General features: G+C 36.9%; 1 protein-coding gene across 3 annotated transcripts in view; it reads left to right on the top strand.

The window, feature by feature from the left end:
* The window catches only part of UNC80 (unc-80 subunit of NALCN channel complex), a 185781-nt gene that overhangs the window by 77841 nt on the left and 91184 nt on the right, over window positions 1-16756 (top strand). For 2 of the 3 annotated variants that reach the window (XM_087941060.1, XM_087941004.1), the window contains exons 27-32: window positions 4639-4842; window positions 6319-6419; window positions 9516-9713; window positions 10287-10394; window positions 12744-12882; window positions 13542-13723. In XM_087941060.1, the coding sequence (XP_087797186.1) occupies window positions 4639-4842; window positions 6319-6419; window positions 9516-9713; window positions 10287-10394; window positions 12744-12882; window positions 13542-13723 (932 nt within the window). The remainder of the gene's footprint in view (window positions 1-4638; window positions 4843-6318; window positions 6420-9515; window positions 9714-10286; window positions 10395-12743; window positions 12883-13541; window positions 13724-16756) is intronic. The other variant, XM_087941122.1, reaches the window with a different exon arrangement.

Raw genomic sequence — 16756 nt, 5'->3', positions numbered from 1 at the left:
AGCCAAAAACAGGACCACATCTCACCAGCTCAAATCCCCAGCAACTAAGACTAACCTGAGCACAACCAAGCCCCCACCTGAACAGAACACACCCCCAGCCAATCAGAACACAGCCAACCCCCCAACCAATCAGAACACATCCAAACCCCCAACCAATCAGAACACACCCCACCCAATCAAGTCACACCCCCACTAACAGTTAAAAAGAAGCAGCAGCTGCAAGCTCACATTACTCTGAGAAGCACAAAGCCGAAGACACAAGCCTGAAGATGACGAATGAGACTTCGTCGAAACATCGCCAAGTTACTTCCAATTTTACCGAATAACCAAAGATCCACATACAAATACCCGCAAAAACCTCAGAAAACAAATATCTATCTATCTATCTATCTATCTATCTATCTATCTATTCGTAGATTTTCACGGGTACAGGTATGTAGGTCTTGGCGTTTTCGGGTCTTTTCCCCTGTAAGATTGAGAGCATCTTGGCCAAGATGCTCGCAATCTTACATGGGAAAAGACCCGAACATGCCAAGACCTGCACACACACACACACACACACACACATGTATATGTATATGTATATGAAATAGCCAGAGGCTCATGTATATACATTTAAAAATAATTCAGTATCTTGCTAACTTGAACCAAAATTACAATATGCTTAAAACTCATCTGCCCTGTGGCTCTTGTTTGCTAACACCAAAATGTGATGTGTAATTTCAAAGCTTACATTTCCATGTTTACTACAGGCAGTAGAATATTTATCATTGTAATGCCATCTCATGCATAAAAACAACCGCTACAAAACTATTTTAATATTTAAGAGTTTCAATCCAAAATAGAGTCAGTAGCTACTTAATGTATATTGTAAATAACAGCCCAACCTATCAGTATGACAGAGTATCTCATAAAGTACACCATTCTCTTTCTCAATATATATATTGAGAAGACAAAATAGTAATGGGATATATTCAGTTATATTTGGACATTTAAGTTGCATAAACCTGCCATAGCAGCACAATTCTCAATACAGTTATGCGAAAATAGGAATCAGTGGTACATGAAAGTGGTTGGGAGGGAAAGACTGGAGATATTTTTTAGGAAGGTACTAATTTCATCAACAGAACAGGTAAGAATAATCTAAAACTCTTCATATTGAATGTTTATTCATTTTATTTATTAAATTTATACTCCATGCATCTCACCATTAGAGTGTCTCTAGGTGGCATACAATCCATGTCCTTCCTGGAAGTTGCTGTACAGGTAGTCCTAAACTTACAACATCAGTTGGGACTGGAATTTCCATTGCTAAGTGATGTGGTTAAGTGAGGGTGTGCAAGAAGTGCCAGTCAAACAGATGCTTAATGAATGATTGTAAGTCAAGGACTGCCTATAACATGTGACTTGGTACGTCCATATGAGAGAAGTGCCTCTGGTGATGTGTATGTATATGGCAGCCCTTTTTTACTGGCTCTAGGTACCTGTGCATTAGCAATGTCTGACAAATATGATAAAGCTGCACCAAATATTACTTCCTCCATTTAACTGTGCCCATATGAATGTATCTCTTGTTGCCCATTCTCAAGCATAAATTTAAATAAGATATGGTTTGCACAGAAAACTTATTGAAACTGACGAAGGAATATTTTTTGAAGTAGAATATAAATTCATTTCATTTTAATTTATTGTTTTATGTTATTCTGTTCACATTTGTTAGTGGTTTAAAAGTATGTTGCGTAAAATTGGCTCATAATTAAAAAATATATTTCTTGATCTCTGTGAAGTGTTAACAGAATTGTATATGTTTTATCTATGTCTTCCATTTTCATAGATATTAGTGATATCCTTAGTTAAAGCACTAACAGAAATTAAAGCAAACCTGGATGTTTATATATATATAACTCCCAACATTTAATTATTGATTATGGCTTATTACACTAATTAACTACAAGCATCCAAGAAGATGTACAACCTTAAAAACAGAAATAACAACAATTAAACTTTAAATAATGCAATATAATAAAATAAATCAGGCAGTGAAAACATAATACAAATATATTAAAAGCATATTAAATATATTAAAAGCACAGTAAAAGTAGTGTTAATGATTTTGGGAAAAAAAGGGTTAACACATTTTCCCTTATAAAAACTTTGCTCAAAAGTTAATTCTATATTACGTATGGCATAGGTGAATTTTCTAATCAAGAACAGATTGTAAATGTTGGGTTGCTATATGTCTTAAAGGCAATGGAATGTGACCAAGTAGACTTTTTAAATGATATATTCCCATTTGATCGAGGTCATTTTGGGTGGGATATATTAGTATTAAAACTACAGATATGGATGCAAATATCATACAGGAGCAAAGGTTTTATTTGTAGCTTCCACAAAAATTAGAAAATCGATTTGAAAACAATAAACATTGCCCCCTTTTATTTCTTTATTAACTGAACATTAGGCTGAAACAATTGATCAGAATTAAAATCTGTTATTGATTGCATCTATTGACTATTGTAGCTAAGTACAGATTAAACTGCTGTGCTGATTTTTAACAGATCATGGAACTAAAATCCTGTATTCAGAAGACAGATTTAAATAAGTTAAATAATGAACTCCTCTTTATTGGAAACTATAATTGATATGGCACCTGCATTTAAAATAGAGCAATGAATGTTCCTTAAGAATGCCCAAATACCTATTATTGACAAAAGAAATCTTCTTTGTTGTAAAAAACCAATATATAATTAAGCTCAACAGTATAAAGCAAGTTACAAATATATGCATAAAAAGAACCAGTATATAAAGAACAAACTTCAATAATTATATGTTACTAGAAATGTGCCAATGGAATTGTTGTGTTTGGCATTGTTTAAAACAAAGTTTTCATTCTCTCTCTTTTCAGGAGGGGGGTCAGGAACAACAACAACAATGTATTTTAAAGAATTTTTAGAATGGATGAAATACAAATCTATACACTCCTATCCAAAATATTTGTACACTTCAGTGAAATTTCTATGAAATGCAGCCTAAATGATACTGTTGCTGTTTTACATAATAAATTATTCTCCTTCTTTTCATTCTTCCTCTATTCTTTTTGCTCCTTCCTCTCCTTCCAGCTTCTGTAACTGATTCTAATACGTATTACTGATTCTAATATGTATTTTAGAAGTAGTTTTCTATTACAGGAATCCTTTGCCTGCATTTTGGTTATAATTTAATCATAGAAACAACAACAACATGCTTGTAGCACAAAAAAAATTACAAGATGCATTGAGGTGTAAGTTTTTTAATACCAAGTAGATCTTTAAAAAATTATTCTTAATTCATGCATTCAATAGTCTAGTCCCCAGAAGCTTATTCCACAATTTATCTCTTATCCTTTAATCCACTGTGCAAAATCATTCATTGATCTTGCCAGAGGAATAATATGATATTTCTCTGATAGTTTTTTACACAATGTGCTAGTCAATAAAATTACCTCCCCATGCAAATACAAATAAAATTTCCAGTTAATCATATGTTAAAAGTGATCACTTGCAAAGAAAATTGTGCATTCACCATGGCAGAGTGCAAATGTATAAAAATCAGGATTTCCTCCCTCCCCAGCTGTTTAAAAACCTAGATCTTAACAAGAACCTAGATCTTAACAAGTTTAGATCTTTCCTATTTCATCATTGCCCTTTCTTCTGGCCCCAAGAGACAACTATCATTTATTTGTATTGTGACTTGTGCTGTGTGTTCACTTTTAAATAGATGTACAGCTGAGTGTTGCAACATTTGGACATGCATATGCCCATGTACTGCCTTAGAGCTGAGTGGAGAACAACATGCCAGTGACTGGTGCTTCAAATCATTCCATATATTCGTGCTCATTACACACACACACACAAACACACAAACACACACACACACGTACACAGATGTCTTTAATGCCTGAAAACTTCTGAACTGTCTGAAGAGTGGGACCACATGTTGTTGCTTTTTCTGTAGAATTCTGTTGAAGTTTAATGTGCAAAGACGACGATTTATACAAGGTAACATTCAGAGTGGATAAGCAAATGACGTGCCTAGTTTAAGCAAGCAGGCTACCTACTATATGCTTGCTACATGGTTGAAAGTTATGATTCTATCACAAAACGTGGTCAGCCTTGGGCTATCTGGAGAACAGTTCGGTCATCAATCAGTTCGGTCATCAATAGCCAGTGATGAGTGTCGATTGAACAGCAAAAGTCTTAATAGCAAACATGGAAAGATAACTGTTTCTCTATGTAAACACGAGCAAATTGTTTGGCACTAAATATAGATTTGTGGTTTAGCTGTGGTGTTTCCAATAATGCTGATTGTAAAGTATTTGAATTACACTAATGACTGGATTGAGGTCTAATATAATATGAGTAATAGATTTGTCTTACCTTTCACTAAAGCATCCCATATGGGATAATTTCTAGAGCCATCTTGGTGTTGCTTTGGAGGGAGCCTCTTACTGGTCTTCCTTTAAAAAAATAAAAGGCATTGAAATGCAGACGGAAGGGGTGGGAGGGTGAAAAATATAACTTTATATAAAATATACATCATTATACTTTAAAATGGGGGGAAATAAGGGGGAAAAAGTCCTCTTTTATTCTTTTAATACAGTTCCCAGCAGGAAGATCAGGATAGGAGGCTCCCGCTTGCTCCAGATTAAAGGAACCCGCAGTTTCCGGGTGAAGAGAGGGGGTTCCCTGTCCAGCATTCGCCGGGCCGGCAGCCTAAAGAGCACCAAGTTATCCCGTCAGGACTCAGAGTCTGAGAATGAGGAGCTGCAGCTGTCCCACAGCAGGGACACTGTCACTGACATAGGTAACACAGATGAGCTTGGTTAAAAAAAAAAGGGAGAGGGATCCTGAGGTAGCAGCATCCTTAGCTTAGGAGATCTAGGAAAGGGGCTTGGAGGCTAGGCAGACCTCCCATGGCCCAGGCTTGACTCAAGAGTTTCCTTTCTTGCATGGACTTCACATTCGGCAAGGACAGAGCTTGAACCCTGCCGATACCTTTTGAAATAGTCAGTGCTGCTCCACTCAAAGAATGCCAAATTTTAAAAATAGAAATGTTTGATGTGTGGACTCTGTACAGGCATTTTCTTGACTGCCAAACAAATGCATGCTGTGAATAGGAAGGTATATATAAAAACAACATATATTATATATCGTAGCATATATAATATATATGGTATTGTATATATACACTCACTTTTTCTTTCTCTCACACACATACACATCTCATTGCAATAGTATGTACTATGCATATACTTATATATACAATATGCATATATTTTGCTTTCTATGAGATAAATATATGTGTACTTGTCAATCTCCAAAATATTTGTTTCCAGAGATTTATTTTAGAGAAGAACTCAGAGACAGATACATCCTAGACCTGAACCTCTTTTCCCTTTGTGGGTCTCAGTGGTATTGCCCGTGCTCTTTCTCTTCTGGTAGACATCCAAGTCAATGCATATTTGCTGTAAGGGTGGGGGAAGGATGTAATTGAAATACTGTCTTTTTTATAGCCTCAGTTCAATCCTATGCATATCTTCTGAGAAATCTCTCCCATTGAATTCAGTGGTGCTAACTCCCAAGCAAGTGGATATAGGATTGCAGCCATAATGTTACAGTACAGTCAACAAATTGTGTGCTAAACTTCTGTCTGATTGGAAGGCCCATTGACCATAAGTGCACGCAGGAAACTCTGGGGTCTAAGAGAGCATTCCTCTGCCTTTGTTCTCAAATGTCCATCAGGATTTCTCTTTCTCACCCCAGTGTTCTATAACCCCTTGATGGGATCTAACAAGGCAGTAATTGTAACAAATTGCTGCCATTGCAGAAATATGTGTATTATCTTTCTTTAATATGGAGCCCAGTCAATGCAAATCACTGAAACCAACAATAGCCAGCAGCATGATTATGCAAGAATTTTGTTTCTACTTACTCTCCCTCCCCTCTTCCAGAAAAGGGAACAAGGTTTATCCCTGATTAGTGGTCATTTCCATGGTGACTATAAATTATGCTTGTAATGATCAATCTAGCTAATAATTGGGACATGAAGAAAGGTTGGAGGTGATATTTTATAACTCAAATTCCTTCCTGAAGGGCTTGGCCTATTAGGAATTGTTATGCTTCTGGCATATTATTCTGTTCTCTCTAAAAAATATAGGGGAATAAAATCAATTGTTCCAAACCCCTGGTCTGGTTTACAAGCATATATATTAGATTCAAAATTTGGAGTTAGCATCAGAAGGCAACTATTTTTGGATGTGTGTGTGTTTTTTTTTTTAAGAAGGAAGCCCTTGGAGTGCAAGTGAACCTAGTATAGAACCTGAAGTGCTCAGCAGCACTGGAACAGAAGATAACTATCACCGGAATATGACGTGGCTACATGTAAGTAGATATTATTATTGTTTCCCTGGAATTATATAATATTCAGAGTTTGTCATCAGAACAGAGGGAAATTAAAGTTGTTCTTTTTTATGAATAACAAGGTTTCAACTGCTCAAGAATTTAATTTAATCCAGAAAATGTCAGTTGTCCAGTTAGTGAACCTAAAACAAGGAAACACTCTGGAGAGTTGAATTCCCAAAAGTAAAACTTTATTAGATATACTATATTAGTATTGAAGAAACAAAACTAGTTCTGGTGTTCCCACTTAAATACTTGCCTAGTTAAACAATAGCTTTCTATTCTCTCTCCCCCCCATCCCGGGTGACCACACTGTCCAATTATGAGACATCCTCTTGTTATGGGAACAGTCCATCTCTTTCTCAAGCCCCTGCAGTGGTGACCTTGATGGTTTCCATACTCTCATGATTTCCATATACATTCTCTGCATTCCATTTCCCCCTTTCCTCCCCACAGTTCATTGGCAAGTTGAAAAGCATTAGGGTTTGAAAGAAGCAAAGTTATTTAATCTTGAAAGAAACATTCAGAAGCAGCATTAAACAAAAGTAGGAATAGAAAGTGCTGTACAGTAGATATTCTCCTAGGCCAAAACCTCATTTTTACTTTCTTAAATATTCAGGGTTGAGGTTTGTTAACATTTTCGATTGACTGAGAATACTGCAGTTGTTCAATAATAAAATTATCCTCCAAATACAACTTACCTAATAATTGTGCACACAATGTATATGAACACAAAACATAGTATTTTGTTAATTGCAGTGCATTTGTTGGATCTTTAACCAGGATAATGTTTGGTGGACTTCGAAGTTCAATCAGAATGGATAGATGAATAGATAAATAATGTGATTAAAACAATGCATTTCCAATGTGTCTAAATCTTATACCCTGAGCAGAGGTGGTATTCAGCAGGTTCTGACCAGTTCTGGAGAACCGGTAGTGGAAATTTTGAGTAGTTCAGAGAACCGGCAAATACCACCCCTGACTGGAGATTTCACAGTATCCTTCCCCTGCCACACCTACCAAGCCACACCCACAGAACTGGTAGTAAAAAAAATTGAATCCCACCACTGACCCTGAGCCAAATTAAGATGATTTAGAGGGATTCAGATGTCCCAAGTTAAAAGTAGTTTTCCTCTGATGTAATCTAAAATCTTTCAAGCTCTTGTACTTGTTTCCTGGCTTAGTAATAACAGCATACCACACAGTTTTTCCAAACATAAATCCAGAAGTCAAGGGAATAATTTAGACAGATTATTGAACTCCTGAGGCAAAGCACAAGTGGTCCAATCTAGCTATATTTACAAATCTCCATAGTGCTCTGGCCCTGATCTGTAATGGCTGTTTTTATTAAAGTTGTTTCTTGGATCATCTGATGGCAGGGAGGGGGAAGGAGAATTCAGAATTCCTTAAATTCAAGGTGTATTTTGTGATCAAGCAAATAGAACTAATCAAATATAAAATTAAACTTTTGCCATTTAAATAGTGAGTTGATATATTAGTAAAGAATACAATCAAATTTAGTACAAAATAAAATATGGAAAACTAGTTACTTATAGTTTTCCTACAGTTGCCATTTGATGCCCTCTGCAATTAGATACTAGGATCAAACAGAATATCATTTTTCAAAATACCAGCACACATGATTAAACTTTAGCTTACTATAGGACAACCCAAAGATTTTCCTTGGAGGACAATGACATCAATATATTTATAATTATAATGTTATATTAGTACTCTTTAGTTACTTAGCTCTAAGATCCCTATCAACTAGATGATATAAATAGGGAACTGCAAAAATGAATAAACAAGTGAGCAAGAAAATGGAAAGAAGAGGGAGAGGAAATGTAGATAAAGTTTTCCCTCTCCACTACTCTCATATTATGCTTCCTGAATCTTCAAAGTAATTAATTTGTCTTACATGTCCAGGATTCATAAAACCAACTGTCATACCCCTGTCGGAATCTGATTTGGAGCGAGAGGTTGAACAGCTGACAAGGAGTGGGAGTGTGGCTCCATTGGCTGTGGAAGAAACTGGGGAAGGGCACAGTCTGGCTGGGCAGAGCAGGGAAGAGGTAGAGCAAGGAAGAGGAAGACCCAAGCCCTTTTCATCCTAGGGCATGCAGGGAGAAGGGAGCAAAATGAGTTGTGTGGCTTACGGGGGAGGAAAGGGCCCTGATTCCCTTCATTAGCTGCAGCTGCGAACAGTGTTTAAAAAGGGAAGCTGCACACAGTAAGTTGTTGGGAGCAAATCGTGAATTTATCTGGGATTGTTGTGGCTTATTTGTGTTCCTGCATCTTCCCAACTGTGTGACCGTTGCCATGCTTTCAGGTCTGAAAGTCTTTCTCCTGCCCTGTCAAGTTAATTACCGCAGCTTTGTTTGTTTGGATTTTTAGTTACAGTCTGTGTGTACCTTGTTTTGGACTGAATTTTCTACAGTTAAAGGCAGTTCCTGGGAGAGTTTTTCTCCAGCTGAAGATAACCTGGACATTGGGGGCAAAGTTGGAGATAATAAAGGGACTCTTCTTGCTTATTTGACTGTGTTGTCTTTGTGCCATGCCCTGGGTCATCACACCAACCAAGAAGAAGCAATCACAGCTGCTCAGCCAAGAAAAATTGGGTGTAGGAGGAGAATCCTGGAGTAAATATTATTTCCAGAAATGAAATTTGATATAGACAACTGGCAGGGATAAAATTCCTGTGCTTAAACTAGGCAACTCTGAGTAAAGTGCAAGTTTATATTCAAACTCTGTCATGGCCTTTGGAACAAAGGAAAAAGTTATTGTTTGTTCTCACTTTGCCCTGGAACATTTCATTGAACAATGAAACTGAACAAATATGTTTAAGAATTAAGATTAATGAGTATGAGATATTTGCTAGATCTCTCATTCATGAGTTAATTGTCAGAGTTATGAAATATTAATTTGAAGAGGATGGGAAAGGAGACAAATAGTTTGAAAATATTTCAAAGATTTTGCTGTCTATGGTTTCTGATATTTAAAAAAGGTTGTTCACATATTCTTCTCTTGGCACAAAGACAGGACTGCAATTCTATAAATGTTCATACTTTGTGTTTCCAGGTGATGATACTTCTGTGCAACCAGCAGAGTTTCATTTGTACCCATATTGATTACTGCCACCCTCACTGCTACCTCCACCACAGTCGTTCGTGTGCACGCCTTGTCCGGGCGATCAAACTTTTATACGGAGACACTGTGGATTCACTTAAAGAAAATAACTTACTAAATGGTGTGGCCAGAGGCAAAAAACAAAAAGAGGTAAGAGGTAATGAATAAATACATTAATTACTCATTTTTCAGCTGCCTAGACATTTATTTTACACTGTCAAACCTGATTGCTACACTCTCTCAGGTGAATAGAAGCGGGAGGCGTTTCTAAGAACTGTGTTTAATATAGGATCCTTCCTTAGTGAAACAATGTATTTTTATTTATTTATTTATTTAATTTGTTTGCTGCCCATGCTGCCACAGTTTTTTGATACTGGGAGCAAAGGGGCAAATGAATGAGGAAGCAAGCTTCATGACACAGCAAGCTTCATTCTTTTTGGGCATATATCACAATGTTTTATAAATGTTGTGACGAATGAAGCTGGCTTCAAATATTTGTTTCAACATTCTGTTGAGGTTGTTAAACCCTGTGAAACCTGCATCATTTTGGAAATAGGCAAAGAAGGAAATGTCAGCTTCTCTCATTATCAGTGGCTTCTGGTCAACAAGGAAAGCTGCATTAGTTACGTGTATTATTGTCAGAAACATCATGGTATCCCCAGTTTCCACTAATGAGCTAACTTTTGAAAGCGCTCAGATTTATTTAGGTCAATTGTTTTTCAGTGTTCAGACAAGTCATGCCTCAGAACACCATCCCTGAAGAAAAGAGTGATGGATTCTAATCTTGAAGGAAAAAAAGACTCTGGGATGTTGAAATACATAAGGCATCAGGTAATGTGAATTTCCATTACCTACAGGAATAATGTACTAGTGGAACACTATGTTTAGCCTTTGATATACAGTATATATGTGCCAGGCAGGGCTGGGATTCAAATTTTTAACAACAGTTCTGTGGGCATGGCTTGTTGGTCATGTGACTGGGTAGGCAAGGCTTGGTGGTCAGGTGACTCGGTGGGCATGGCCAACTCTAAGTCATTTGCGTGGGTGTTGCCTGTATGGGCCAGGAGGAAAGAAAGATCCAACCTGTGCATTTGGGTATGTGTGAGAGAGAGAGGGTGGGGGAGGGAGGTTAGTTTTTTAAAAAGAAAAGAAAAAGGAAATCCTGCTCTGAAAAGGGAGTACCCTCCCAAGAAAACAAAGGAGTTAAAAGCTTATTTACTTACACTTTAAAAAAAATAATTTAACAGACATTAAAAAGCAATTTCTGTTTCACTTTCCCAGGTTCAAGTCTCTGCTTAACATATGTGATATGTTAACATATTTATACCCCTCTATGTTTTTAAGCACTAGTAATTCTCTATTTCATTAGATTTAAGAAAAGCACTTACATTAAGTTAGTGGCAATTTTCTATATCTCACAGGCAATGAATTAGTGTGGAACTACTTTATAATCATCAGACATAAACTTTTGGTCTATTTTTAATTCCATCTGTCTTCTGACACATCCTCATTCTTAGATTCCAAAGTGGTTTTCCTTTTCAGAAATTCTCCCAAAACTTGTTTTGTATTTTGAACAAATGAATCCCATAAAGGGAAGGTATCTTTAGGGCGTCTCCTGATCTTAGCCTTCAGACTGGCTATCATTGAGATAGTTCTTCAGATAGCCTTGAAATCATTTAAAGTTTAACATCTTAAATTGTTTTTGGCAATCACTGTAAATTTTATAACACATCTAGCAATTTAACTGCTGTAATTTAATTAAATTTCTGGAGATTCAAATGCAGCACTGCATATAACACATTGCATAGTCAGTTAATATGTAATTAAGGAGTAGGTGACTCCTGCTAAATCTTCTAGCTTAGAAGTAGTTGCCACTAGGTGTAATTGTGTAGTTGCATTCTTTTCCAGCACTGTCACTTGAGAATCCAAACATTATTGAAAAGTAAGAAGTATTTCCAGATCATTCAAAGGGATTATATAATATATATTCACCTAGAATAAATATCCCAATCCCTGAACATCATACTTATTGATTAGTTCACTTCTGCTTCAGCATTTTCTTCATTAAAGTCAGGATTGGCTAAGTAGAAGAAAATAATATACCCTAAATGTCACTCACTAGATCAGGGTTGAGTGGGAGCCAGTGGTGTGATTTGCCAGTTCTCCAAACTGCGCAGAATTGTAATAACTGGTTCTACCAAACCAATCCGGTATTGGTAGAATCCCAGCCATGGTGCCAGGTAGAGAAACTCTAGGGAATCTTAAGCCTGTGAATTGCTCCTTTGACTTCTGTTTAATTATCCATGGTGTCTGTTAATACTGTACATGTGGTAGAATGTTGCCAATGCACAGTTTGCATCGCATGAAACATATGATGGAAACATGGTTCACCTGCCTTACTGCCTTACACTGAGGCACATAGTGCCTAGTAACATAGGTCTCTATGAAGTCTATCTCAGCACTATGGGAATGTCACATTTTACCTTGATTTAAATGAATTCACTGTTGATAATTCAGATGATCTAATGTATCTATTGGTAGTCCTCAATTTACTACTATAATTTATCCCAGAATTGCCATTAAGTCATGGCTGTTCTTAAGTTGGTTACCACTTGACTGTGCCCAATTTTATAACCTTTTTTGTATTGGTCATTAAGCAAAAACTGCAGTTGTGAAAAGAATGCTATAATTGTTAAGCCGACCCATTTTCTTCAATAGCCATTTTTGTTAGAATTGGAAGTAAGCACCAAAAATCAGCAAAAACCACCAAAAAACACAGTCACATGACTGCAAATGGCCATAAACACAGTGCAATGGCCAGGAACCAAAAATGTGATCAAATGCCCTCAGAGTATATGTATATATTGCCATCAGAACTCCAGAACCTGGTTGAAAATAATTCTGTGGAGGTCCATCATAACTTTGAAGAGTCACTAAGTGAGGACTACCTGTACTGTAGAAGCTATCTAGATAGGTGTTCCCCAATTTTTACTTGCATTGTCTTCTTGGATCAGTTTTCTATAATCTTTTTAAATAATAGATTATCTGGCATCACCTGGTCTCTGTGAAGAAGCTGCAGACTTCAGCACTCTTACTGTGTGTGCTACATTCCCCTCAACAGGGGAATATGTTTGTGAGGGCCCTATTTTATACTATTGAGTGTATGGTTTTCTTTTGCAGGTGATGAGCCTGTCTCCAGCACCACTTTCACTGTTAATCAAGGCAGCTCCCATCCTCACAGAAGAGATGTATGGGGACATCCAGCCTGCAGCATGGGAATTGTTGCTCAGTATGGATGAACATATGGCTGGTGCAGCAGGTAAGAGGCACCTTTCACATTCTAAGAATGCCCTCAAGAGTGCAAAAAATCCAATCTTAAGGATTTGGAACTATCATAGTAGTTTCACCCAGCATTGGCTTCTGAGGATTTTTGATCTAATGCTACAGAAATCTTCCTCTGATTTTGAGAACCTTGCCTATGCAGCCCATGTTTATATGCGCTGCCACCTTGTCTTCTCTTCATGATATTTCCCCGCTTGAAATTCAAAGACAATTTCCTGCTCCTTTTGTTATCAAGTCTGCTCATAAGCTTAATATGTGCTTTCACCCAGGGGTGGGATTCTACCGGTTCAGACCGGTTCAGGCAAACTGGTAGTTCTGGTGATCATTTGGCCCTGCCCACCCACCCCTGCCTTAGTCTGTCCTTTATTTCCGTGTTTTGCAGCTCAGCTGATTTGCGCGGCACAGTGGATTGCCGCGCCTCAGCTGTTTTACTCACCAGGGCTGCAGTAGAAGGTAAGTATTAGAGCTGAAAATGGGCAGTTTTCAAACGCTGCACGCGCTCACCCAACCAATTGTTATACTGGTTCAATCCCACTAGTGCCTTCCACTTCTCAGCTTCAAGTACATCAGTAAATAATAATGCTTCCAGACTGTAAGAGCGGGGGAGATGTTTCATGGAATATTTGCTTCCTACAGCTGCCATGTTCCTTCTGTGTGCTGTGAAAGTACCAGAGGCAGTTTCAGATATGCTGATGTCTGAATTTCATCACTCGGAGGCAGTGCAGAGACTGAATGCCATTCTGAAGTTCCACACCCTCTGGAGATTTAGATATCAAGTATGGCCTCGCATGGAAGAAGGAGCTCAACAAATCTTTAAGGTGAACAATAACAAAAACCCGCTCAATAATTATGAATAGAATCAAAAGGACTAGAGATGAAAATTTGAGCTCTGGTGTCTTGAATCAACTTCCACAGAATGAGGGAATAGCTTGATTGCAAACCAGATCCCTCAAGATATAGACATGATATTAGCCTGTATCACATAACAATGCTCTTAATTATTTCCTGGCCAAATATAAATAAATGGTCTGATGTTCTATCTCCCTAGATTAAAATCCGTATGCAAAATCTTTATGATTTAATCCCAAACTATGTAATTCAAAATCTGCAGTCAAGTTATTATCAATAGATGGAAACATTTGTAGTTCAGGGTTGAACTGTGAGGTTCTTGATACTGTCTGAGCTTTGTAATAAACTGGGTAACATCATCAATGCTAGAAGGGAATAAGGTTTGTTCTCTGCTTATATACTAGATGCTTGCCCTGTCAGTGTTGGTGGGAGTGTTCCTGATGGTTCTTGGATAGGCTATTGTTTACTGTTAACTTGTCTGTCTGAGTTTGTAGTTCCTTCTTGATTGCTGGTCTAATATTAATCTTGGCATTAATGTCTGCTTATTTGGGGGCTGATTGCTGGTGAGGAGGTGTTTTGGTCTTTACCTTTGTTATTGTCTCTTTTGAATGGTAGGTAGATGTCAGTGGTGGGATTCAATTTTTTTTACTACCAGTTCTGTGGGCATGGCTTTTGGTGGGCGTGGCAGAGGGCGGATACTGTAAAATCTCCAATCAGAGGTAGTATTTGCCGGTTCTCCAAACTACTCAAAATTTCCGCTACCGGTTCTCCAGAACTGGTCAGAACCTGCTGAATACCACCCCTCTGGTAGATGTTATTTATCTCTATATGCCTGTTGATGATTGATTGGTCTGAATGCCAGGCTTCCAGGAATTCTCTAGTATTTTTTAATTTGTCTTAGTCTAGGATGCTTACCAGCTGAAACTGTTCATATTCTGTGAAATTAAAGATTTCATCATGTTTTCTGACTGCCAGTTAGTGTTCATGGATGCACTCTGCTAGTCTTCTGTCTGTTTGACCTACATAGTGACTGTTACAGTCCTTACACTGTATATCATAGATGAGTCCTTTTTTGCTTCCGGGGCTGCTGGGTCTTTGGGTTTACTTAGAATGTTTTGGAGGGCTTTAGTCGGTTTGTGTGCTAGGATGATGCCATGTAGTTGTAATAGCCTGTTGGTGGTTTCTGAGATGATCTCTTAGAATGGCATATCTAGCAAAATGGTTGTTAAAATTAACATTTACCTTTTAACTTTGTCGTACCATAAATAACTGGGCCATCCAAACCTTAATTCATGGCCTTCTAAAACAAGTAGCCTCTTGTTCTGAAGGTTCACCCACTCTTTTAGCCACCCCAACAACAAGTATCAGAATACTGCATTCTAACCACTGTGCCACCAATTTTGCCGTCAACTCTGAATAGAATTTAATCTAGTTGAGTACACCACACCTGTCATAAAGTTCTTCTAGATTCTCTGTTCTCCTTCTTGATTTTTTCTGGTGACTGATTTCACTCTTCTTTTTCCTTTGTAGAAATGCATGGGGAACTAAACTTTTCCTGGACAGTAGTGCGAAAATTATAAATAATCAGTTATGATCTTGCTCAATTGTTGGGAAAGATAAAGCAGTGTTTTGTAAGCTGTAGAAAGCACTAGAAAAAATATTGCATTATTGAATATATATCAGAAGCCTTAACAATTGACTTTAAACAAGTCAATTTTTAAAAAGTTTTGTTTTATTAGTATAATATATAAAAATGATTTCAGTCAGCGTGCTGTCTGTGTACAATTATTTTAGGCAATCATAATCAATAACATATATCACAATAACATTAATACTGTAGTAACAATAATATTTTGTTTGTCCATGTTAACAAATTTTCATTTTAACATTTATCCTTTTTATGTCCCTTTCTTTCTAACTTGTGTTTTTGTTGTCTAGCAAAATAAAGTTGATTGTTTAAAGCAGTTTCTGTCATAGTGAATCATAGAAATTCTCTATTTTCTATGCTATAATGAATTTCTGAGAAGATTTAAACTAGTTGGAACTGATAGGCAAATTCTAGTTTTTAGAAGCACTGAGAGTGAAATTCTGGTATATCATTTTTGAAGAATGTTATGAAGTAAATTGCACATTGTAATCCAAAAAAATAGCCTGATTCCTTATAGTTGTTGAAGTGTAAATGAAGCCATTTAAAGGCTTCTTATCATATCCCTTTGAAAGTAGGCAAAGTAAAAAGAAAAAGGCAGGCACAATACAGATTTCAAGAATGCTTTTTATTTTTGTGGGATGAAGTAACACAATCTTGAAATTCTGTCAGAGTTTCTCTCTACAATATTCTCTATGCTACTCTTATATCAAGGAAAATCAAGGTGGGAGTAATTTGAGTTTCTTTTTCACCCTTTCCTCTTTTTCTGGGCTCTAAATTTCCCTTGTTAAACACCTCGCTCATTCCCTCCCCCTCCCCAAGGCCAAGTCTACATTCCTTCACATAATTTGCAGATCTATTGTTCTCCCATACAAATGGCTATTTTAACCCTATAATTTATAACTGAGAGGAAATAATATATCAGCACTATGTTTGTCAAGGCATATGGTAAGATGATATAATGAAAGAAAAATGACTAAATTCTTTGGCCTTCAAAGCTATATTTCCTAATACTGATACGTTTTCTGGATGCTCTATAATGAGAAAAAAAGAAAACCAGTACATAACTTTCTGGATATATACCAAGGCCTGTAAACATTGTCATCCCTCCTTGACAAAGCTAATTATCAAAGCTAATTTTTCTATTATTTCCAGCAGTTTGACAGTGCTTGGACAGTTTGCTTAGATAAGAAATAGTTTGCTCTGCATTTCATTTATTTATTACAATTAAGTTTTAAAAAATAAAGTAATCCTAACCCAACTACCAAAACATCTAAAAAAGGAATTACTTGAATTTCTATTTTATTATGTGAGGAAAAATTGTATTTTGTAATTCTTCTTTATCTCAGGATAGAAT

This window comes from Pseudonaja textilis, chromosome 1, assembly GCF_049901715.1.
Source record: "Pseudonaja textilis isolate UNSWEBS1 chromosome 1, rPseTex1.2, whole genome shotgun sequence".
Lineage (NCBI taxonomy): Eukaryota > Metazoa > Chordata > Lepidosauria > Squamata > Elapidae > Pseudonaja > Pseudonaja textilis.
Note: the sequence above shows the minus strand (reverse complement) of the source record. Positions and strands in the feature narration are given on the sequence as shown.